Below are 24,576 nucleotides of genomic sequence, written 5' to 3'. Positions count from 1 at the left end.
TTTTGGTTATGGTAAATTTCTGCAGATAGCACGCATTAAGTTTATGATCAAGGTGGAGTGTAAAGCTCATGTTAATAGGAAATAATAAATATTAAGTGCTGGATGAGTGTTAGAAAAAGAGAAGTATAGAAATGCAGTCACTGAGATGTTTATTTTATACTGCTGGACAGTGTAAAATGGATCTATAGAAATCTAGATCCCAGGTGGAGTTGTATGTGGGTGTAGATATAGACATGTTTTTTGACCTTTATAACTACAAAGATTTCTAGCAAAAAAAAAAAAAAAAAGTATTCTGGAAGCACAAATTAGAAAATTCTAGATTAGACATTAGGTATTTGGCTAATTGATCAACTATAGCATTAAATAACATTTTACGCTCAAGATGCATTGATATTTCTACACTGTATAGCTTTTCAAATACTGCATACTTACACTCAAGCAAGGGTCTTGTAGAGAGCTACTATGGTAGCTGAATGTCTCCAGCTAAAGTTGACACTCATCAATAAATTTCCACATTGATGGTATATAGGCATCATGTGCCAAATGACATCAAATGATATCGTAAATGGGGAAGTGCCTGTCTCACCCATGACAACATATTTCTCCTATCTTTTTCATTACCATCAAGTGGTTCTAATAGAAGTATTTCTTGAGATATTTGCAGAGGAAAAAGGTTTGCTCAGTGACAGCAGATTTCATACTGGATGACTTAGTATTTCCTGCTGACAGCTGTCCAGTGTTGACCACTGTAAGAGCAGACTATTTTAAGAACCTTTTCTCTTGACTTGGATACAAAAGGCTTTTTCAAGGCTGTACATTGACCTGCCAAACGTGGACAGATTCACACAGCTAAGAAGTTTGGGCAATATTTTTTTAAACATTGAAGAAAACATGAAGTAATTTCCAAGGGGAAGAATGAAATGTTCTGCAGGTATGCCCAGGGGTATTCTCTCATGGAAAGATACTGTGGGAAAGTCTATCATTTGGTGCAGTCTACCATTTTCCAGAGGTAGAAAATATCAATCTTTGTAAGCAAGGAATAAAAGTTATCCCTGGCAGGAATAGGTTGGTAGCATGAAAGGATGGGGAAAAGAACCTTTGCAGGAACAGAAATCCTCTTCCTTCATTTCTGCTTCAATTCAGACATCGGTGAACTGGTATTTGTCCTTGCTTGTGCCTTTGCCTTGTAATCTGCTGTTGAGAGGATATCATTATTTGTTCTTTTTCTGGCACTGTTTGCAGCACCAGATACCTTCAGGATAGCATACCCATACATTCACACAGTAGTTCACAATAGGTTGGCATTCATCTTTCTGCTAAATGATTCACTAGAACTTCAGGAGAAGGTGAAGGTTTTCTCCTGCTTTTCTTTTGCCTTCTCCGCTTAACCCCACTCTGTTTTCTCTTGCACATTTTTGGTCTTTGAATTTTATTTTCAGGGTTTGTTGGCCCATCTTTACCTCTCCCTTTTTTCCCCATTCCTTACTTTATAGTTATTATGTCTGCCCATTTTACAGCAGGTTTCCAATATTTTTGTCCATTCAAGAGAGCTTTGACTTGTTTCTTTTACTACTTTCTCTCTTTTTTTTTTTTAAGTTTTACCCTCAAATCTCCCTCCTTTCTGTCCTTCACATCCATCAAATTCATCTCCTTCCAGCACATCCTGGAACCCACTTTGAGTGTTTACTGCTCCTGAGAAGAAGTGCTGTATATCCTGAAGGTAGCAAGGAGGACCCGGGGATGTCAGGCTGATTTGGCACAGCAGTACCTCAAAACAGGTGAAGCTATTCAGGGGTGATAAACTGGAAGGAGGAGATGCTGAACCAACTGGTAGTGCAGGAAATCAGTTTATCTGAATTTCACATGTTAGAATCCCATTTATTTCCACTGATCATTAAAAAATAAAATAAAAAGGAATAAAGGAGAGAAGAACACTGAACACCAAGGTGTTGTCTGTAAAAACAATCCACTTGCATGAATTTTGCCTTTGATTTAAAAGAAAATTCTTCTCGGTTAAGAAAGGTTTATTCATTGGGATTTAATTCCTGTTATGCTGTATGCATTTCAGGCTATAATAATAGTGAGTGTGTAATCTCACACTTGACATAGATACTGTATTTCTAATTCTAAAATCTACACTCTAATTCTATATCTTAGTTCATATCTTACTGGTAGACATTTGTGGAACAGTTTTATTCTGTTTAGTCAATTTTTAGTGCATATTTATAGTACATGTTTCTTCTCTTTTATGAGGAGAAAAAATACCTGCAAAACTCTCATAAGAATTTTAAAAAGTAAATGAGACTACTATGCAGTTAATCACATTTTTTCCTTATTCTCTGACCCTTGCAATACAGCGTTCGTTTTAGGACCAGAATTTACAAATGCCTCTAGATCATACCTAACAAAGTAGTACTGTATCTTTGTGTAGAACTTCCCTGATAGCTGGCACGGGGCCCCTTGGCCACTATATTATGTAAAATTTAATCTTCCCTCTTTTTTAATAAAAGTTTCTAAATGTTTGTGAATAAAATCTTTTAAATGTGAACTGAAATAATGTGCTTTTCCTGAATCTGCAGGCAGTTAATTTTCACGCCTCTGCACTTGCTCTTAGATGTTTCTGGTAGGTGTAGAATGAAAGGTGCAGGACATTGCGCTCTTCTTCAAGGGTGGCCTTTGAAAGAACATTGCTTGTACTCTAAAACTGATGCCAAGGCAGGTGCTGGACCTACTTTCCAGAACAACTAAACCAAATAATCATGTGTGTGCCAGATGGGGTGTGTAAATTTTTTATTCTGTTTTCTTCTGATCAGTTGGACATGACTGAGCAGAGTACATATATGGATGGACAGAAAGACAAACAAGAACCAGTGTTGTGAAATCATGTGGAAATACGGGGTCAGCAATGAGATAAAGGAGACTTATCTTCTTATCTGGGGTTAGTGGAAAAGATGGATGCAATATAGCAGCTTGGTAGAACTTCCACCACCTGTTCTGCTCAGTAGGATAAATACGGGAGCACCCGCTGGTTGGGTGGTGCTCCCACTTACTGTCTGCTTTTGGCTGGTGCTAGCTTGCATATACCTATCAATTATGACTTTTTAATCTAGATGCGTGTATATATGTGTGCGTGTGTGCGTTTGTATGTATTTAATCTGCATCAGGTAAGAGTGAGTGCCCATTGGCTGATAATGAAAAAACAAGTGGCTTCATCCTTTGGGCCTTGTAAATGTGTGTCGCAGGAGGTGATTATTTCTCTCTCTCTCTTTTTTTTTTTAAGACAAAAAACAAACAGGGATTTTCACTCTATATGTGAACAGATACTGCTTTTCTAATCTTCAAGTTATTCTCTTTGATATGATCCTTGCTGCATCGGTTTTAAATCTCCTGTTAACGTTAATGGAAATTGTTTGTGCCTCAGTCTAAAAAAATTACTTCCTATCTTTTTTTTTCTCTCAGTGGTGTGAAAAATCCCCCAAATCCCTACTTTGTATGTTCAGTTATAACAGTATTCCATGCTTGCACACTCTCTAAAATACAGTGATCTCAAGATAATTTCGAAGGATCGGTGTTGTCTGTTCCCATGTTATAGATGAGGAAAACCAAGGTGCTTTAAGGTTGGGAGAGCAGTTCACACAGTGACCAAACTGTTGCATGAGGAATCTGTATCCTCTTTGCTAGTCCCCTGGCGTTAGACTTTGAGCCTTCCAGAAGGTTACAGTGACTAGTGCCTCCTAACATTTGTTTTTCAGGAAAAATTGTTAAAACTTCTGAAAATTAATTTGTGTGAAATAGAAGGTTTTAGAAGAACATAAGCAGTTCAAAATAGTAAAGCCAATCTGTTATATTTGTTCTCTCCAGCCCTCAAGTTCAGACTAAGTCAAAGATTACATATCGGTCTTAGTGGTAAGATTTACACCATTTTAAAAGCAATACTCCTGCACGGAAACTTTGTAAGATGTGCTGGGGGGAGACATGCCTAAATTCTGTGGTGACTTGGGCTCGTGCCCCTTTGTGTTCCCCGTGGAGCTCGGGAGAGGTGCCAGACTGGCAGCCCGGCATAGGTGGGCCCCTGCCACAGCACATGGAAGAGAAGTCTTAGTGACATGTGTCCCAATCTTGACCTGAAGAAAACATCTCTAAAATGAGGAAGGAATTTTTCTCGTATAAATTCCCCCCTAGTGCTTTGATGAAGATTACCAGTAAGATTGCAGTTGTAGCTGAGATAACTGTCTACTGGCATCGCATTGTCACGGCCAAAACAGCAGCTACAGACAGGTTACAAACCTTCAGCCTTCGAGAAATGAATGCCTGTACATAACTGATGAAGAATTTTGAAAGGGCATGTTGGTTTTGGGTGGAAAGTAACTGCAGTGGGACCAGTTGTCAAAATAGATCTTATAGTAGTGCCTTGAAAAGCAGCGCTTTAGTTAAATAGGCTCGCTGGACATACACGACAAGTCATAACGAGGAACCTTAGAGAAATTTGTTTTCTTTAAGATTTTTCTTCAAATTAAAAGCGTTGGATGTTTTTCAGAAATTGGTGTTTCTCTTTAAACTCAAATATGCTTGTGCGTGCGCGCTCTCTCACACACACACACACACACTTCATATTTTTACACAGGCTGCTGTGTGAACCATTCATTATTGACTTATTTTTTCTCTTTGAAAGAATATCTGCCCACACAGTTAAAAAACAAATCTCTATAGGCTTCATCCTCCTCATGCAAAAGTGTGTGGGTTAGGAGTTAACCCAGTTGTAGTTTAAGGAAATAGCTATCAATTCCTTTAGTGCTGGGGACGGATTGAGGAGAAGTACCAAGCCGGGGGGACTGCGCGTTTCCACCTTGAGAGGGACGGTGGAATGTGGCGAATTCCCAAGAGCCTTGGTGTGTTTGCGCTGCTTCTCCCCTCTCCCATTGTAAGCGTGGTTTGCGTCCCTTTGGCACAGACTTTGGCCGATCACCCTCCTCCCGCACTGACAACAACTGCTGGGCTCCAAACTGGTGTTAATTTTGGAAGACTAAGTATTGCTGCTAGAAGTGGGCGCATAGCTCTCAGAGCCCCTTTGCACACATCAAGCTCCCTAAGGAGAGCCCACATATTCCTTTTGAACCCCATGTTGCAAATAACGTAAAGCAAATTGTGCCAGCTTTGCGGTGAGGGAGAATGCTTCTACGTGAGCATCTTTCCTCTCTGCTTCATGTTCCTCCTTCTCGCAAGCCCTTTTCTTTGCTTATGAGGATAGCAGAGCATAGGCTTACAGACAAATGAGCTTGCTGCTTCTTTCTTATAGAGCTCCCACAAACATGTTTCTAAATCCTTGAATTTTGATAGTTGGAGACAAAGTTGCGTGTATTTGTCTAATATATGCTACTTCTTTCCATTTACACTTACCACTTTTTCCTCCAGAATGAAATCCATCCAGTGTTTTGTGTTTGCTATAAATACACAGCTCAGCTGTATTTCTATCCTTTGTGTCAACATTAAAATTCCCTTGTTCTATGTTTAGCTTGAATAATTACCGAACCATTTGCAATTAGAACTCTAGGATATGACCTCACACCGATTTATTCCTTTGCCTCTTTTTGTATTTAATACATTTCAGATACTGAAAATACCAAATCTTTGTCCTTTTATTTTGATGTTTATCAGTAATGGAAACATTCCCAAACAATCAGCCAAATACCTATGCTTTGTTCATTTATTGCCTTCTCTGAAGATAAATTGACTGTACTCAACTCTCTTCAGCATTTTTCTTCACCTAGATATTATTGCCTCGTGCAGACACCCCAAGGTGACTGTTATCACTTAATTAAATCCTTGCACGCTGGGAAGAAAAAACAACATTGTTCGTTCATAACCCCAAGGAGTTTTTTTTTTCTTTAAGCCACTAAGCCTTTTCCCTGTTTTATTAACTTATTCCTGGCTACAACAAGACATACTTTGTTGATGAGCAAAAGGTTGTATTAGCTTTTTATTTTCTGGGTAAACTTATCTTTTCTCTGGGAAAAAAATGTGGGCATTACAACAAAGAAAAAAAATGGGATCTCTCCAAACCCTGCAATTCTAGTAAAGGTTTGTGTAAACATCAAGCTAGTAAAGAGAAACAGGGGAGTAGCAGGAAGGAAATGAGAAAATAAAATGCAAACATAAAATTGGAACAAGACAAAAAAAAGTAAGATGACGTGTATACACCCAGAGAAACTACTGCAATGCTAAGGGGAAATTGGCATAAAGAATAGCATTTTTGAAGAGGAAGATATATCAGGGCTCTTTATGTTACTGTCTAGGGCAGCATCTTTTTATTAGCCTCCTGGTTAATGTCCTCTCTCTGTCCATTGATTTTACACTACATAACACTGTGCTCTTGCTTTTACCTTTGTGTATTTTTTTTCCACAGTGCACAATCCTAGGTTGCTGCATACTTGAAAACTGTAAGAGGAAATATTGCAGATCAGCCATTCATTGAATATGTGAGACCTGTGATCTGCTTTTATGTTGCTTTAAGCACAGTACTTGATATGAGAAAGTTCACTTGAAGCAGTGAGTTGCTAGAATAGGTGCAATGATTTAGCTGCCTTTTAGCTCATTTCTAGTCCATTAAACGAAGGGCCAGAAAATAGGTTTATCTGTTCTAAAATTTGGGCTCAAGCAACCATACATATTTGTTCATGATGCTAAATCATTTTGCCACCTGCTGTGTTCAACAAGCATTTACAAAGAGTAAATGCTATTTAAAGCTGTAATACTTGCAAGAGCAGTTTATGCTGTGATACTATTCATATGAAAAGCATAACATTTTAGTATGTAATAGCAAACAGTTTTTAAGTAGTTGGATAATTGTGATTTTTGAAATATTGCTGCTTGTTACGTGTAGACTATAATCATTGCCGGTCAATGGTAGTAGCGGTAGTTAGTCTCTGGAAATACCCTGTTCTTGATAAAGTTTCAGCCTAAATTCTGGGATTTCTTGTTCGTATGCATTTAAATTCTTCTCTATAGCTTTCTGAATCATATTGTTAATTTTACAACATTTTTACAGCTTGAATTTCTTTTTTAGCAATAACAATCTTTCAGTGGACCTTCACAGACGCTAGGAATGCTTTACAGTATGTGTGCAATGGATCTGCCATCCACAGGGATTTTCACCCATACTCTTTGTTTTTATCTAATCTATTTTACCTTTGATGCCTGTAGTCTATCTACTGATCTGTCTGCACATTTTAATGAACATATCACTAAGGTACCTAAAGTCCCTTTTGTTTGGAATAAAGTCAAAAGCAAATCTATCAGATATTAGGATTTTAGATTTGGTTTGGTTTCAGATTACTATTAAAGAGTGGTTTAGGGAAAAAAAATCTGCACTGAAGTGTAGAATTTGGTGTAAAAAAGGTGAGATATTTTAGAAGGCACTAGTTTTGGCATCAGTAAGAGCTGTAGGAGTATAGTTGTGGGCAGCATTTGATATTCAAATTTGGGACTCCAGGTACACTAGTTTCAAATAGCTGTGGTATACACATATTTTCTGTTTGCTTTCCAAAACCATTTTCTTTTTCTTGTGGGTTCCTGATTGGAAATGCTAGTTCTACATTTATAATTTTAAATGAGTTTTCATAAATAATTCTAATAATAGATTGTGATAACATTGGGTAGGATAGTGACTTCATTGCAGGATTGGGCAAAGGCACAGGTAGCTTGTGAGGGTCAATTTTATTCCAACAGAATATAGTCAGAGATATATGTCCAGTTACAATGCAGTGTAAAACAAGGATGCTTGAAAGTTTTGTACAATGTGACCGTCCATCTTTTAGGGTCAGAAAGCATTTTGAATATCTAAGCAGTCTGGAATGTTTATTCTATCCTCTGTTAAAAAACATAATTTAGAAATAAAAATTATTAGCCTTAAGTACTATAGGAAGTCACCTCTAGCAAGCTGAATCATAATCCTGCTAAAGATAGTACTAGGCTGAAAAAATTGTTTAGTTTTAAACCATAACTCAGAACTCAAACAATCTTCTCAGATGTGGAAAACATTTGGTTATATTTCTGTTGCAGTTATTTTTTGTGTGTGCTTCTGCACTTTCCCATCTGGCTTCAAACCAGAATCAGGGAAGAACTGATAAAACACCATTTCTTTTTCACTATAGTGACTGAAAACAGATTGAAGAAATTCAGATAAATGTCGGAACTCATTAAAGCATGGCCACTTAAATTTATTTATTTAAAGTAGAAAGGGTTGCTGCCAATTAAAATGGCAAATTTACAGGCAGAAATCTATCTGTGCTGCTTGGTGTGCTGTGTGTCAGGCAGCATGCTCCTTTGGGCAAGGGGATGGAGCTGAACCTGCGCTGGAAAAGCGCTCACACAGCACTGTCGAAAGCACAGGCAGCATCTAGTTGCCTGTTTGAATCTGGCTAAAGGCAAGTTTCCAGAGTTTTAAGGAAAGGGAAGAAGATAGAGGAAAAAAGAAGCTACTGAAACAGGAGAAGGGATGTGTGAGGAAATTTTGTTTTGTATTTTATTGTTTACAAAAAGGTTGAAGTTAAACTTGCTGTAGAAGTTCTTACATTGATGCACCACAAATAGAACTTGGAAATAAGCAGCACCTGGGAGAAAAGTTGGTGAAATGCAACATTACAGGACCCACTGAAGTCAGGGAAAAGTTGGATAACTTGTTAGCCCTCGCACTGAGAGAAGCAAGAACGTAGAACTGCACAGTGAGGATGCCCAGACACCTGAAAGCAACTGCCTGAGATTTGGAGAACCGAACAAACACGTAAGGTGTTTCTTAGGGTCTAGAAGAAGATATTGCCTGAGGCAGGAGACAGTTCCAAAGATATGTGACTTTTTAATGGGCCAGAAAGAAGAAAAATATCATAATGGAAGCAGGGAAGGCTAGGATGGTACACTCATGCTTTGTGTTTGAAATATCACATTTAGAAGAAATTATACTTAAAACTGTTCCCATGGTTTTCTCTGGATGGTTCTGAATCAATGGGGAAATGGTGCTAACATTTGGCAAGAAGAGGAGTTTTCATTCATCACTTCCAGAGGTGAAGGCAATTCGATCACAATCGGAGAGACTTTAACCTTCAGGTCTATTTCAAATTGTACTGAACCAAACAGTAACAGTTTGGAGCAACGGTGTCCGTTCCTCCTTGGCACACAGGATACAACACACAGATTGTTGACACGTGCAATAAATAGCATTAGGGTTGGTGGTGTCAAGACTTATTTGGGGCTCTTTAGTTACTGTGGTGTGTGGATTATTGGTATAACAGACAGCTACTGTACTCTGCAATGTCAAGGAAATCTTGAGCACCCTTTCTTGAGCAGGTTATTGATACTTTATGCTGCAGCTGCTCCAGGGCACCCCTTAAGGGCATATCATCATAGTGTGGCTGCACACGAAAGCCCGGTGGTAAAAAGACAGAGGAACATTTTTGCGTAGGTAACTGTGAAACTGCATTTCTAATGGAAAAAAAAAAAGTTCTTGGTTGAAACCTTGCATTTCTGGCTTCTGTTGGTGCTACATGGACAAATCATAACCCATTCACCCCTCCCCACCCTAGAAAGTAGGATTTTATTATGGAAATACAAATAGGCCCTTAATTATCACAGCAGTCACAGGTGCCACTATAATATATTAACTTGTTTTTTAAAAAAAAAGAATATAAATGTTCTTCACTGAAAGATTTCCTCTGTGCTGTTGATATGCTTCAATTTATGCAATGAGCTGGTAAACAGCAAAATCCATACTTATCTTTACCTACACAGGCATTAGAGGTGAGCTCAGGGAAAAAAAAGGAGGAGGGAGGCAGGGAGGGAGAAAAGCAGCATTTTCTCACAGTCTAGAGTGGGATTAGAGTCCTGTTGGTGGCAGAGCAACATGCTGCCTTCTCACCTGGACTCATACTCGGGCTGTGAAACAGAAGTGGCAGGTCAGCATAGGCATGGTGTTTTGTGGTGCCAAGCTGAGCCGATTTCCTGACATCATTCAGGACCAGACCTCGAATTCTGTTAGAATAATTGATTTTCACATAAATGTGCATTCCCACCTTTTTGTGAAATATGCTTGTGGAGTGAAGCATTCGAACCTCAAAACACTGAGAGGAAGCACTGCAACACAGCGTAGCAGTATCAACTTTACTGTGTAGAATGCAGAAAAGTTGGGTAATTACTTCAGGGGAATTTTGAAATACTTCTATTATTAATAGAGTTCTCTAACTCATTTCAGGAAATTTTTTTTATTTTTTCTGTTAGTCCCACATATTCACAGTGCACCTGTGTTCCCTGTTTTTAGCTGCACAAAATGGAGACAAATGAGTACCAGAACAGCACAGCATAGTTTTGTGTAGACTTTCATCTTGCTTTTTATTGACTTTTGTGTCTAAGACAGTGCAAGCTGGCTGAGGCTTTTCCTGTGCTTAGGGCATTTGTAAGGTCTCTTTGCTATGTAAATTATGTGGTGTCTAATACTGTAGGAAATCATACTGCAGCTTTTACTGCTGCTGAGGCTCTCAGAGGGTCTCCTCTCCATCATCAGTCTGTTTTCACCAAACCTGTAGGAATTTCTCTGAGACCTCTGACCCCTGCCAAACCTAGCAAAACTACTCGTGGGTTAGAAGGCTAATAGGAGGAGGAGAGACAAAGACATACAAAGCATGGGAAACCAAGTTCAAAGTCAGAAGAATCATTTCACAGTCTGGTCCTCAAAGGGACATAAGTATGTTTGTTCACGCCTATATAAACCTAAATTTTTGGAACTAGGAGGTTCTGGTTCGTGGCAGTCCGGATTCTTGTTTTGTTGAGGGTCACAGGACTAAGACGTCAAATGACACTAACGGTTCTGGAGACTTTTATGTGCTGGCTTTACTGCAGAAGCAAATGACTGCTCTAATTTAATCCAGCTGTATATGGATCCTAGAAATCTTCAGACTGGGTCTTCAGATCTTCAAACCTGTAGAACTGCCCCACACTCCCCTAAGTGGAGGGAGATTTGGTATAGCAAGTGGATCTCCCCCGTTAGTACAAGGACTAATGGCAGCTGGAGGAGTTCCCAGCTGCTTAGAACTAGGTTCTGTCTCCTTTACGTTACAGCATGGGCAAGATGATGAAAATAAGAACACAGGCTTTTATTCTTTTCCACTTACCTACTGAGGGCTACAGTTGGAAATGTGACCGGGTTGAATGGACTTTGGATTCATTTTTAGTATTCTGTGTTCCTGTTATTTCTATATTCCCTTGTTTGTAAGGTATTCTCGACATGTTCCTCTTTCAAGAAGGGTATAAATCAGTATGATATGCCAGGCAAAGAACTCAACTCAATTTCCCATTCAGATCCATTTTGGTTATCTGTATTGCCATCTAATAGATTAAATATGCTAAACGTAAGTCCCTCATCCTGTTTGTCCCCGCACACAGACTCTCTGTTTCGTAGGTGTAAAATCCTGTGATGCAAACGAGAACATATGTAGTCAGTTCTGAGCGAGAGGTCTAATTCCAGCAAGCCACTTGTCAGGATCAATCACTGCAGCATCTGGGCACCTATTGAGTACAGATGTTATTTTAACAGTGCCATTAACTCTGTATCACAAATTCTTCCCTGTAATTTTTAACCCAGTTTTTTTGCCCAGCAAACATTTATACAGTTTTATCCATTTACTTTAACATAGTGTCAGATTGTACAGACTAAAAAAAAAAGCTAACCAAATACACAGATATACCTGTACAATGAGTGTTTAATTTGAGTAGAGCTTACATAAATTGAAATATTCATACACAACGCAGAAGGGCTATAAAGTTTGCAACTTTGGAAATGTTAACATCCACAACAATTCTTATGACTCCCACAATCAATTTTGCTCATATAGATGCTTCCATCTGCACAGCATTCCAGTCAGATCACATTCCCAGAGTCTGCTGCTGCATGGTCTGAGGGGCAGGTCTGGAGAGTTCGCCCTCATTCTGCCAAAAATCACTGTTTATCATCATTCCTATTACTGGGTCAGCTTCTTTTTCTGTTTTGGCACTCATGGTAATAAATACTGTACAGGTCTCACAGTATCAAGTCCTTTATTTGGGGCATCACTGCCCTGTGCACAAATTCATATACGGTTGGAATGTTTTATAGCAGATGAGTGTTTTTACCACTGAAGGGCAGAAATCACTGGACAGTTGAATCCTGTAGGTCTAAAGCACAGCCAGTCCAAAGCCAGGTATATGCTCAGCCCTGACCTGAAGGGGCCCCATTCTCAGGGCAAGAGATATGTAATGTAATCTCTGTATGATAACTCTCATCCTAAATAGATATAGTTGATTGTATTAGATGGCAGGCAGTTATTGGCGTTACAGTCTGCTGGCCAAACAGTCTGGCGCCAAAACTAGGGATCCTATATAATTCCAGGCTAGGAGCTCATCATGAATTGGCATCTTAAGGATGAAAGGTCAGTGCTTTAATACACAACTCCCGCAAAATTGAATTTTAATTAAGTGAGACAGATCTGAATCCCTCCCTCAGGAGTACTTTTTTCTCCTTTTTCCTTTATGCTGGTATATTATCTCGCTTCTCTCAGACAAGTGAATAACAAAGACAGAGGGTAAATATTTTGCCCAGTAAGTTTTTAACTTGCCTTTTCAACAGCGGTTATTATAGCATGTGCTGATATAAATCAGTTTTCATTTTAGTAATAAATTGTTTATGCAGAAGAATAGACAATGAAGGATTATATTAGTCAATGAGAAACTTGGTTTTTAACATTTTTTTAATATTAGTGGACCCCCAAAATTGTCCACTGTAGTATAAATGTTGTGTGGAAAATATAAGTCTATTGACAGTAAGCTTACTTTCCTCAGTTACCTTTCACTGACCCTGTCAGAGGAGGTAGTACAAGGAACCACTGAGGTTCGAAGACCTCAGTCAGTCTGCAGACCACAGACTGGAAAACACTGATACACGCAGAGGGAATGTACAGTACTGAACATCTTCTTGCTTTCAAACTGCTATAAAATTATGTGCATGCCATGTAAAAGATTACTATATCAGTCACCATCTTCCACTTGTTCCAAAGGAAGCAAAGGAGGTAAACTTGCTCTTCTCTCCTTACTGGGTACTTGCTCACCTTTGAAAATGTTTCACTCAGAGGAGATGGCCTCCTCACTGTCACTGGTGTAAAACCATCCAAAAGCTTGAAGTTTTAGCAGGTGATCGGACTGTTAAAATCTGAATACAATGGAAGCCTAACACGTAAGTTCAATTAACCTGCCGAGCCAGCCGACTTCAGCTGTGTTAGCGCTGTACTGTACTGGTGAAGCATGAGACCACTTCTAACAAATAGTTTAATTCCCCAGCCGCACATAGGTGGGTCCTCTGGTTATCTTCCACATAAAGGCCTGCATGAAGAATTTTAGCAATTCAGCCCAGCAATTTAGATCAGTTAATCAAAAATAAGCATAATAATGAGCAGAGATATGTAGGATCTAGCAAAATGGTATAAGTACTTGACCAAAAGATTTCACAGAAATACTTAGAAATCACCAGGGTTCTATCGTTTAACTCAGTTTTGTTGTTGTTTCCTCTGTTTTTGCTGTGATAAAGTTGTCTGTTATAAGAAAGGTCTGGCTGAAATAATTTATCTTCTGATAAAACAGGGTACAAAATACGTGCGAGCTCTCTGTCCTGGAATTTCTTTTCACAATAGTAGGTCTCTTGCTATTTCTCTCTTTTCTATCAGCATTACAATATAATCTAAAGATATTCCTTTTCTTTTTCCCCCACTGTGATGCCAAATTTTCTGCAGGTCTTGATAGTTTTCATTGTGCCATTTCTGTGTGCAGTGAGGATAGTTTCGGATTTGGCAGCAATATAGAGCGGCCTTCTAGAAAAGAATCAAATTTAAATTACTGTCTACAAGCTGGAGATCCCTAAAAATCTTTTCTTGCTTTTGCATACAAAAATAGTCAAATTCTTAATCTCTGATTTTTTTCTTGAACTCCCACAGCTCAGAGATTTGTAATCTTTCAGCAATTCTCAGGCTTGTCCCTGATATTTGCTAATCTATTATCAGTGGATAAATCTGGGAGTACACCTTAAGCACCCAGTTGCCAGCTGTCAGATGTTATTCTTACCTGTAAACTTTTCTCCTCTATGGTCTTCACTTGCAGCGGGTCCTGATCTGGAACAAAATCTCTTTTTTTAATCAAGTGGTAAAGCTGCCGCTACAAGCTTTTCCTGTTTTGGTTACATAAACGCCCTTAATTCTGTAAGTCTGGAGAAAGATACATCAGGGGAATCGGTAAAGCTTATTCTTCATTTCTTGCTTCTTGGCTTCAAGCTATAAAAAAGATCTCCTTATTATTGACACATTTATTTTTTGGCACCTCCTTGTTGTCATAAATTGCATCCTGACCGCACGAGCAGAGAGCACGAACACGACAAATTAGGAAGCTGGCATCAAAGTCCATTCTAACCACATCCATTGAGCTTGTCCTCCTACCTCATCTTTTTTACTATAGTTGTTTTTTTGCCAAATATATGTCATTAACTCACAAGAAGTCTATAATAGTCAATAGCCATGGAACCATTATGGTGGATTGTGATAAAAAATGGCAGTGGTATGAGAGCTGAAAACAGTTTTCTGTGTGTCTGATGGTGGGATTTCTGATCTAGGGTGGAAGGCTTGTAGGGCAGGCTTGTAGGCCAAGGAACACTGCAGTAAGACCCACGGTTTTTTGTTTTGTTTGGGAAATTGTTGTTCTCTGGAAGAGATTAAAAAATTCTGAAAAGGAGGAATAAAGCTTTTAGAGAGGTGTGTGAGTGAGTGAATGACCAAACTTTAATGGTTAGTTTTAATTCATGTGCATCAAATACATCACACACCAAGTCATGTTTCCAGGAATAACATTCCAGTCGTCTCACAGTACTTAGCTGTGAAAGCCCAGGGTCAGATTTTCCACCTAAGCAGTTATGCTTTTGTGTGTTTGCTGGTGTTGCGGGAGGATGTTACTCTGATAGCTTAATAGAGAGAGCACAGTAGGTGGGCGCTGAAGCTTTGAATCCGACTGCTGTTAGCCTGCTCTCTATGCGGATGCTGTGTATTCCTTTCGTTTTAAAACCCAGTCCAACAATGGTTACCGCATCGAAATGAAATCCACTTCTTTCGTTATCTTTAGCAAGTTACGTTTTTTTAAGCCACGCTATAGCGAATAAAGTACGCGCTGCTGTGTTTATGACGAGAGAGGGACTATTTGCTTAGGTAACTGTCAATTCTGTCCCATACTGTCTGTCTTTTAATCAGACTAAAATATTTTTGCTATTATTGGATGTTAACTGTCTAATTGGTGGCAGGTTTTGTCCTCGAATTAATGCTCAGCTCCAGTTATAATATCATTATGTCATAACAGTAAAAAATTCTAATTAAGATGATCTGTTTGCCAGGAAAAAGTTTAGTGTATCAATTAATCTGTTTTATCAGGGGGAGCATTCCCGTCCTCAGCCCCTATCTCCTGATCAGAGCCTGAATTATGAGCAAAACATCACAGATGCATGCTGCATTGGACAAAGAACACATGCATGCATTTAAATCATGTATATCTTACTTTTTACTGATGTAATTGTGAAATATGTTCTTTTTGCATTCATAATTAGGGGGTGGAACAGATGGTGAAGGCTTAGTTTAAAATAATCTGTCATTAAAATAACCTAGCCTACTGGTAATTCTTCACTCTAACTGGAGTTTAGGTCAGAGTAACAGGGGGGTTTTGCGGCACTGGAATACACTAGCAGGAATTAGGGACTTCATGGATAGTATGAAATATGAGGATATTCTCCAGAAGGACACTGTGGTAAGACCACAGTGAATTAAATTTGTCTGTGGTGGGAATATGCAAAAATAGCTGGGACAAAATTCCTCTGACAAATATAAATCCATTTAGTACAATGCATTATACATTAGGGCATATTCGGTCAATGTGGTACAGTTAGTTTCATGTTCTGAAAGGAAATAACCTCACTATCCTACAAGTACTGTAAGAAGCACTTAGTATTTTTGGTTAAAAACCTGCACCTTACATTTTCATATTATTCTGATGTCAGAGGATATAAATTATAATTATTGGCATTATTATTCAGAGGTGCTGTAGTAAGTGACTTTTACATCCGAGTCTCTCTTCCATCATGTCTCCCGCAATGACTTTCTGGTATGTGACAAAGGAAATCTTGTATCAGTCCTGTCTGGCTAGCTTAGAACGGTGTTCAGGAATAAGAAAACTGGCTCAATAATGCGGAGGCTGCCTGTCTTTAAAACGTTTATTTTAGTGTTTCCTCTAAGATTCTGCTCCCTAACTGCTTTGAAGAACGCATATAGATTTCAGCATGGTATTATGATAAATCTTCTTGAGGAGGGGCAAGCATTAACATTTGTGTCGGTTCTTTTTCATCTTAATCCAACCTTGGTTAATAATCAGAAAATTCTACATAGTGGGTAAGAAGATGTAATTAACCCTTTGACCTCAGAATCTTAATTGGCGCCTGTTGAAAACAGTGGGGCAGTTTGAAAAAAAAAATTAAAAAGTAGCCTGTGGTGATTGAAATAGCATAATACATAATGGTTTTCTGAAATCAAAAGTACTAGGGAACTTCAGCTTTAATCACATTTTGCACATAACCAGTAAGCGTAGGCTTAAACAGGAAGGTGCCAGTCTTCCTTAAGTGGACCTGTGCCCAGGACTGGCAGGTGGGGTCACGCTGACCATTCTCAAGGAGCCACACTAGACGGGATGGGACGGGGTTTATGACAGCCGACTTCACTTATAAAAATAAAAAAGAAATGAACTCCAGATACTTTGCTGACAGAAGATGCTCTACCTTGATCTTCATGGCCTCTCCTTCAATGAAAATAGGGCATTTTATGAAATTTTATGAAATATCGGTGACCTTTGCAAGCCCTATTTCTTTATTATCGTTGATGATAACTGGAAAATCTGAAACACAAATCCTATTTGCCTTTGAACTGTAGTGAAACTGTTTAAAAATCCTGGCTGGAAATAACACCATGGCACTCATTGTAAAAGAGAGATTTGGAAGCTGACTAAATCCAGCACTTTTCTCGCATTTATCATGTCGTTAGTTTTACATCTGCAATGCAAATAATAGTTCCAAAGTGTTCTCCTCATTCATACAGAATTGACTGTAAATAGGCAGTATACAATCGTATCCTGTACTGTTCCTCACCATACCTTTGTTACATTCCCTGCCACCTTTGTCTGAAGTCTGTTGCTCTCTTGACATGCACAAAGGACAGACGCTTTATGAAAAATTGAAAAATTTCAACATGCATTACTTAAATAATAAATATTCATAAATAATACCTATGAATAACGAATGAGGCAGTCCTTCAGAACTACTGTTTGACCTGTATAAGGAACAACAACATTGGCACAGAAGTGTCTGGGTGTTTGGTTCATCTCAGCTCTTTCACATTGGTGGTGCAACTGCCTTGTGTTGAAAGCTGGCTATTTCTCATTGTATTTTTATTGTCATTTTTCTTTACTATTAGAGCGTGAGCTTACTTCTCTGGGATTTTGTTCTAATGGCTTTGCATTTTGGATGTGGAAGTAGTTAGCTGTTCCATAAGCTAATAATCAGGCTTTTTCAAGTATGACTAAATCAACTTTCTGATTTTGCCCTCTTGAGCAAAATGCTGAATTCTGTGAGTTTGTACACTCAAGCATAACTGCAGGAAGGAAGGAAAGGAGTCAAAAGAGTGAAAAGAAATTGAGAAAGGAGGCGTGACCACCAGTTGGTAGCCGCAGTTGGCATAATGAAGTAATTTTATGGCATGGGAAGTGACCAGTCATACAAGAAGTTGAAGGAGTTGTGACTGTCCTGCACTGGCCCTGCCTGTCCATCAGTGATACCTCCTAAGGTGCCCCTTGCAAAACTAGCAGGCAAAAGTAAGGCATAGCTTCCCAAAAAGGAATAAAAGAACAGGATAAAGGGTTAAAACTGTTTCACTTGGAGGAGAGATTCAGAGTAGGTGGTGGCATGGACAAGTCACAAGTGAAAAAGGGAGTAACGTGAAAGACGTCTAGCATTTCTCACTTTAAGACTCTTTCCCATTGCTTGTGGCTTCTCCAGATTTTATTCATGAAGGCTGAAATGTCTTTTTGCTTTTATATCTACCTGAGACTGTTTAATTTATTTATATTTTTTCTAGCAAAACTGGTTTCAGCCAATTCCAAGAACAACACTGAGAAAATATTTCTGCCTAATCCGTGTTAAAAATATTTTTCCTGATTTTTGTTTTATTAAGAAGTCTGAGGTCCTGAATAAGATGGTGCTTGCTTAGAAAATAAGCAGGAAAGCCATCATTAACTCAGAATAATTTTTTGCTGTTGTCAGAAAACCCTATCCAGATACGCCAGATAATTACGCAGTAATATAGTGTACAATACAGAACAAATTATACATGTGCTCCTACTGTATGGGCCCTTTCTCCAGTGAAAGAGCATGAAGACCACACAGACTAAAAGGCTAGCTACCTAAAAACTGAGAAGAGGAAAACTGTTTTACATGATAGAAAAATAATCTGTGAAGCTTCTTGCATCAAGATACTATTGAGCCAAAAACACAGCAGGATTCCAAAAAAGGGAATAAAAAAATGACTTGAGCACACTAGTTTTAAAAATAATTATAAAGAAAATCAGCTGTCATGGTCATGCCGACTAGTAACAACCTGAGATTAGAAAGACACTTCTAGTAGGCTTGTCATTACCTACGTAGCCATTATTGATATTTCAGACAGTATTCGAGGCATCTAGGTACGCACTGTCAGATCCAGGAAAGCCAACCGCTGCAGATGGGCCGTAGGTCTGATTCAGGATGGCAAATTACTGCTGCTTGTGAAGAATGGCGTTCTAGCAAGCTCGTGGGTAGGTGGCCAGCGAATCAGGGTGACCGTTCTCGGTGTCATTCCTAACAGAGGATTAAACCAGTTTCCTCAAAGGAACATGGGCTAGCGCATAAGGAAGACTTAAACCAAGACCTTTTAAGATTTACCCTTCTGATCTTTCTGTGACAGGGAAAGTGGATAGTAGCAGAAGAAATGATACATAGTGGGGGAGACCAAATGTGTAAAGGTTTTGATTGTCCTTGTAGGGTTCTAAGTTTGATCTTCGCTGTTCCAAATTTTCCACCTGTTATTGATGTTAAAATTCAAGGAACTGATGTTAATTGTTTGAAAAGAAATGATGATGATTTATAAGAGGCTATAAATGGCTTGCATAATATAAATGTTTTTACATGAAGGAAGTCTATGTAGATTTACATTTTTATTAATTCATAAATATAAATTAGAGAGTCTTTCTTTAATGCAGTATCTCTAGTGAAGGTTTGTTTTCCAAAGTGTGGTTTATTCTTTTGAGAAAACACAGATTTTTGAACTAATTCCACCACCTACTACATCACAGAGGGGTGAACACTTGCCAAAGCTAGCTTCTGACCAGCAGCGTGTTAGAAATTAATCAAGAAGCAAAAGAATCAAAAAATTAAAAAGCCTCAGAAATGACTGCTCTGTATTTGAAAAGGAGTGAAATGATCACAGTGACTTTGGCATCATTTCCTCTGAATTTATGTGCATCTCTCTTATCTTGTTCTTCCAAAACCATGTTGATCTCTCAAATAGTACATTTTTATTTTACACATACCTCTATCCCAAAGCTTGAATTAGAGATGTTGAGTTGTATTAGCGTTACTAATCTCTATCATTCTGTGTTTTTACTTTTGCAATAGTAAATGCTTGTTTGCCTATAATCAGCCTCATAAAAAGCATAAAAGTGAAAGCAGATATAGTGTACGAAAGGTAGTTTATTGCTAGTGAAGATTTGCGCTTGCTCCTAGAGGTACATTTTCCTCCTGATGTGCAGTGATTTACTCCATGTATCAGTTTAGAATATAGTCCTTTATTTATTAACTGAAGTCAGGTTTCAAAAAGTATGCATTAATCTGTGCAGTTGTATTCTGATTTTTGCAGTTGCAATGGAAACCACATCCAAAGACTTGAACCTGTCAGAATAAAATCTGATCTAGAGTTTTACAGAGAAGGGATGAAATTCATAACATTTCTATAGACCTAAGCTGTAAACATATTTGACAGTAATCTGCTGATTGGCTTTGTTTATTCTCTGACAAAAGGAAAATGTGTGCATGTGTTTGTGTGCACGCACGCGCGTAATCCTCAATTAATTAACAAATTATTAAGGTCCATAGTGGTCCAAGTGATGATAGGATTTTATTTTCTCTTTTTGAGTTTTTGAAAGGGCAAATTTTCTCCTTAGATTCTGTAGTTTTCTTTTTTTGTTTTCTTACATACCTTTTGTTCAGAAAGTGGCTTGTTTTCATTATTTATTTGTGCCTGTAAAAATTTGAAAAATATTTTATTTTCCTATATTTCTTCTATTGTGCAGATGAGATGAATTTTATATAGTATATGGCAGATGTAAGCATGACAAAAAGCCCTTAGAGTTTAGGAGACACTCAAATCGTGTTGGTTAGTATGTAGATAGAACATAAAGGAATTGTCTTAAGGATTCAAATTAAAAACATCCCTATAGAATTCAGAATGTTTCCCTCAATTTGCTGTGTGATGACTTTGAATCTATTTCTGTATTCAGTTTAGTATTTTATATCAATCTATTCATTTTTTTTTCTTACTTTGCAGTCCCTGGATGGATTTGTATTTGCACTAAATCAAGAAGGAAAATTTTTGTACATTTCGGAAACCGTCTCCATCTATTTAGGCCTATCCCAAGTAAGTAAATGCTTTCAATTCTAGAACATAATTGTGTACGATGCACTCTTCTGCTTATCATGCTTAAGGAACTAATAATCTGTTTTCTGTATTTTGCATGGATTATTGAATTAGTTATTTAAAGCTGCATGTGGTTCATCCTGAGAAGTAATTGAAAAACATATCTATCAGTGCTGAATGTTCAGATAAGATAAACTTGGGCCTGAAAACTTTTTGCCACGAAGGATCATTATTAATTTATTGAGAACAAATGAAGTTTCTTTTCTCAGTTGTTTTGAACTTTAAACCTCTATACCTGATAGGAAAGGGACACACTAATAGTACTTCCCTTGTGCCCTATTACTGGATGTTTATGGAGTACCCTGCATTATCCAGGGAGCTGACACAATGACAGGGAGTCATTTGGAGTCAAGAAATGCTGAAAGAGACCATTAAAATGTCTTGCAGGGAGGGTTTCAACAAGGACACATTTTGCTATTTTCACAAATGTTCGCTAATATGAAAAGACAACTTCATTAAATATAGCAGTTTGATTTTTTAGTTTAATTGCTGAAAACTGTTTTTCAGAGGTTAAAAGGCTGGAGAAAAGTGGCAGAAAGTTGCTTGTTGCTGTTTATTCCTACTCCTGCTGCATTCAGAAATGTTTAGGTAAAAGAGGTTCATTCTTCTTGGACATAGAAATGCAGCAGCGAGATTTTGCATGATGATTTTCAGAGTAGGATAATCTACTTCCAGTGCAGTCACCCTGAGGAGAAAAAAGAAAAGCTGAGATAATATTTATTTCAGCTCCTGTAAATCGGGAACTGTACTGCAACTATTAGTACTGGAAACCGTCAGTCTTGCTGTACCCCAACCAATAATGAAGCGGAAAATGCTAACATTTGATGCAGAAAAAGACCAAATTTAAATATTTTCTGGTGAGAATCAGAATAGGTGTTCATTAACTCCTCAAAGACCTTGCAAGCATTTGGCTGTAATATGTACAGTAATTGTTATTTTGTGCTGGCTTTAGCAACCCAAACGATAGAAATGGAAACAGAGCTGTTTCTCACTCCTATCAGTATTTTTGTGTCTCATTAAAGTCCCTAGCTTTGTAATAAGCTTTAATCCCTGCCTTAATCTGTTTGGGAGCTAGTATCAAGAATCTCAGACTTTGCAATTGGTGCGCCACTATGTTGCTAATACAGTAAAGAATCAGAACTTTAATGTTTATTATTGTCTTATGCTCATATTAATTTTTTATGCATAGTATCCAACAAAGTTTAATAAGCCAGTAAAGAAGAAGGATGGATAATTAGTTTAAGCAGGTAAATGCTAATTAGGGAACTCCTGAAAGGCATCCATTATACACTAGCTTAAAACAAATTTTACAGCCCTGGTTAGTGGTGTAATCCAAATTCTGTCAAGGCAACTGCATTTTCTGTAATTGAGATGTGTATGTTTGCTTTGCATAACAGATGGCTCTGTATGCTTAGACTGATAGCTAGGAAAATAATAATTGCATTATTCTGGCCAAAAGAATATTAGCTCTTGGGTTTTGGCCATTTCAGTCAGTCCTCCTGCCAGCACAGCATATGCACGTATATGGATTGGATTTTCAAGGAAATTGATGCATCTGGAATAGTGTGGCCATCTGAAATATCATCTGTTCAAGAAAAATTTGGCTTTAACCCTATGCTAGTCTCCCGTTAAAAGCATTTTCTTGCACTGTCTTTTTAGCTGTAGTAGTTGGTAAATCTTTCCTTACTCTAAACTTATATTGTGTTGTTGAGGCTTTACACTTCATCTTTATCCCCATATATATTTCGAGCAAGGGCTCAAATAAAACAATTATGTGTGCATGTTACAGTATTTGAGGTATCAGTACAAACATCTCTTTGTATTCACTGCAGAAGTGATTGATGGAAAAACTAACGAAAAATCAGGACCAGGTCTATGTATTTTAATATAGTTATAGGTGACATCTGCTGACATCCACTGAAACATCTCTGATTCTCACTGTTCTGTCTTTATGGAGATACTTTGTATTTCTCAAGCTTAGTGTATTTGTATTTGTTTATGTATTGTTCTCTTGGTATACTATTATATAGCTAGGTCTCTAGCAATGGCAAAAGGAATGCTGGAGCTCCTGACACTATGTTACTATTCAAAGTGTTATTTATTACAGAAAACATTAGCAAAAATATCCCTAAAACCATTTCTAAAACTATACATGGAAATGCTACTCTTTCCACTGTAACAATCTTAAAAAGCTCATGAAATCTGAATTTCTGGAACAGTGGTATGTGATACACGTGGTATTGCATTCCTTGCTTTGCAGGCAACGCCTGCCGGTAAACACTGATACGTTCCTATCCTGATACTCCCCAACTATATATATAGAGAGAGTGCAACTTCTAGGTAGCTTTGCAAGTTCAAAACCTCAGGATGTACATTACAAGCATTTTTATTTGACTAATCTTCTTCCAGTGCCGGCTTCAGAGTCTTACTTTGTCATCTAATGACTTCTCAGAGACTTCATCCTCATTCGTTTTCTCTTTTTTAACTAGTATGCATGGAAATGATGTACAATTTATTTTGTACTTACCAAAGAAAAAAAATCTTATGTCTCCCGGCTGAGGGAAAATAGTCCTTGTACCCAAATGTAGCAGGTGAAAGCAGAGTTTTTCACTGGATCCAATTTTTCTCTTTTCTGAACTTTGAGAGCCAGTGGTACAAAACAAATGGATGCTGATTTTCTAAGATAGTTGCAAGGATAATGGTAAAGAAATCTGATGAAACAAATGTCTCTGGAGGTAGTCTGGCAATGATGATAATAAAGTTACTTGTGGCAAAACTAGCAGTATTTGAACAGTGAATAAAAATTACAATAAGTACTCTTTCGACATTACAATGGATGTACCTTGCATTTGGAGACACCCATAAATATATATGTTTTGAGCACTTTATCTTCTAGCTAGTGCAAAGCAAGAATTTTAAGTCAGTTTGGAAGACATGGATTTTAGGATGCTCTTCCAGAGCACTTCACTGTGGAATCAGAATCAGAGCAGTTTCAGAGAACACAAATACATGTTTTAAGTAGACAGAAAGACCCTGTGTTGGCTGAAAACAAGGAGTGAGAGAAGAAAGAGAATAAAGGCCAAAGAAATGAGCCAAAATCTCCCCGTTATATCCTCAGTCTGTATAAATTGCCGTAGCTCAGTTATGCTTGGGGCAGGCTCCAATACTCCAACATACAGTATTCAGTCACTCTGGGAACTGTAGTATTTGTTAGAAGACCCATGCTTGTTTAAAAACATGCAGGATAGCCTGAATTTCTTCCCTGGGCCAGACAACATGTACTGATGAAAAACTGAGCTGTGACCCTGGGGTTTAGCCTGGTGCCAGCGCAGCAAATACAAACAGCTTTTTGCACTGGCGCGCTGCACCTCTGTGGTGAGGCAGGAATGGTCTGTGCCTGTGTCTCCATCCAGCCGCTGCCATTTTCAAGCCAGCAGGTAGTTTTTGATATCGGGCTAACTGCAATCTTTTAAAAATACCCAGTTCCTGATTTCCTTTAAGAAATGGGATGAGATTTCAAAAGTGAACCTCTGAAATCAGTCACCACATGTGAACATTGAAAGGCACTGAGAAGTCAACGTAAATGCTTACTTAAGGGATTTCGGTTCTTTTGCATAGCTTCATTTGATACTTAGGCCAACAATGCACTGAAGCAGAAATAGTAACAATCGGGGAGAAAAACCCATCCAGAACAAAGGATAAAATT

At 38.1% G+C, this 24,576-nt stretch overlaps 1 protein-coding gene across 4 annotated transcripts in view; it reads left to right on the top strand.

Moving 5' to 3' along the window:
• NPAS3 (neuronal PAS domain protein 3) overlaps nucleotides 1–24,576 on the top strand; it is a 631,291-nt gene that overhangs the window by 412,961 nt on the left and 193,754 nt on the right. For all 4 annotated transcript variants that reach the window (XM_064512370.1, XM_064512369.1, XM_064512372.1 and 1 more), the window contains one exon: nucleotides 20,721–20,810. In XM_064512370.1, coding sequence (XP_064368440.1) covers nucleotides 20,721–20,810 — 90 coding nt within the window. The remainder of the gene's footprint in view (nucleotides 1–20,720; nucleotides 20,811–24,576) is intronic.

The sequence above is a fragment of the Dromaius novaehollandiae genome, chromosome 5 (assembly GCF_036370855.1).
Source record: "Dromaius novaehollandiae isolate bDroNov1 chromosome 5, bDroNov1.hap1, whole genome shotgun sequence".
Classification (NCBI taxonomy): domain Eukaryota; kingdom Metazoa; phylum Chordata; class Aves; order Casuariiformes; family Dromaiidae; genus Dromaius; species Dromaius novaehollandiae.
Note: the sequence above shows the minus strand (reverse complement) of the source record. Positions and strands in the feature narration are given on the sequence as shown.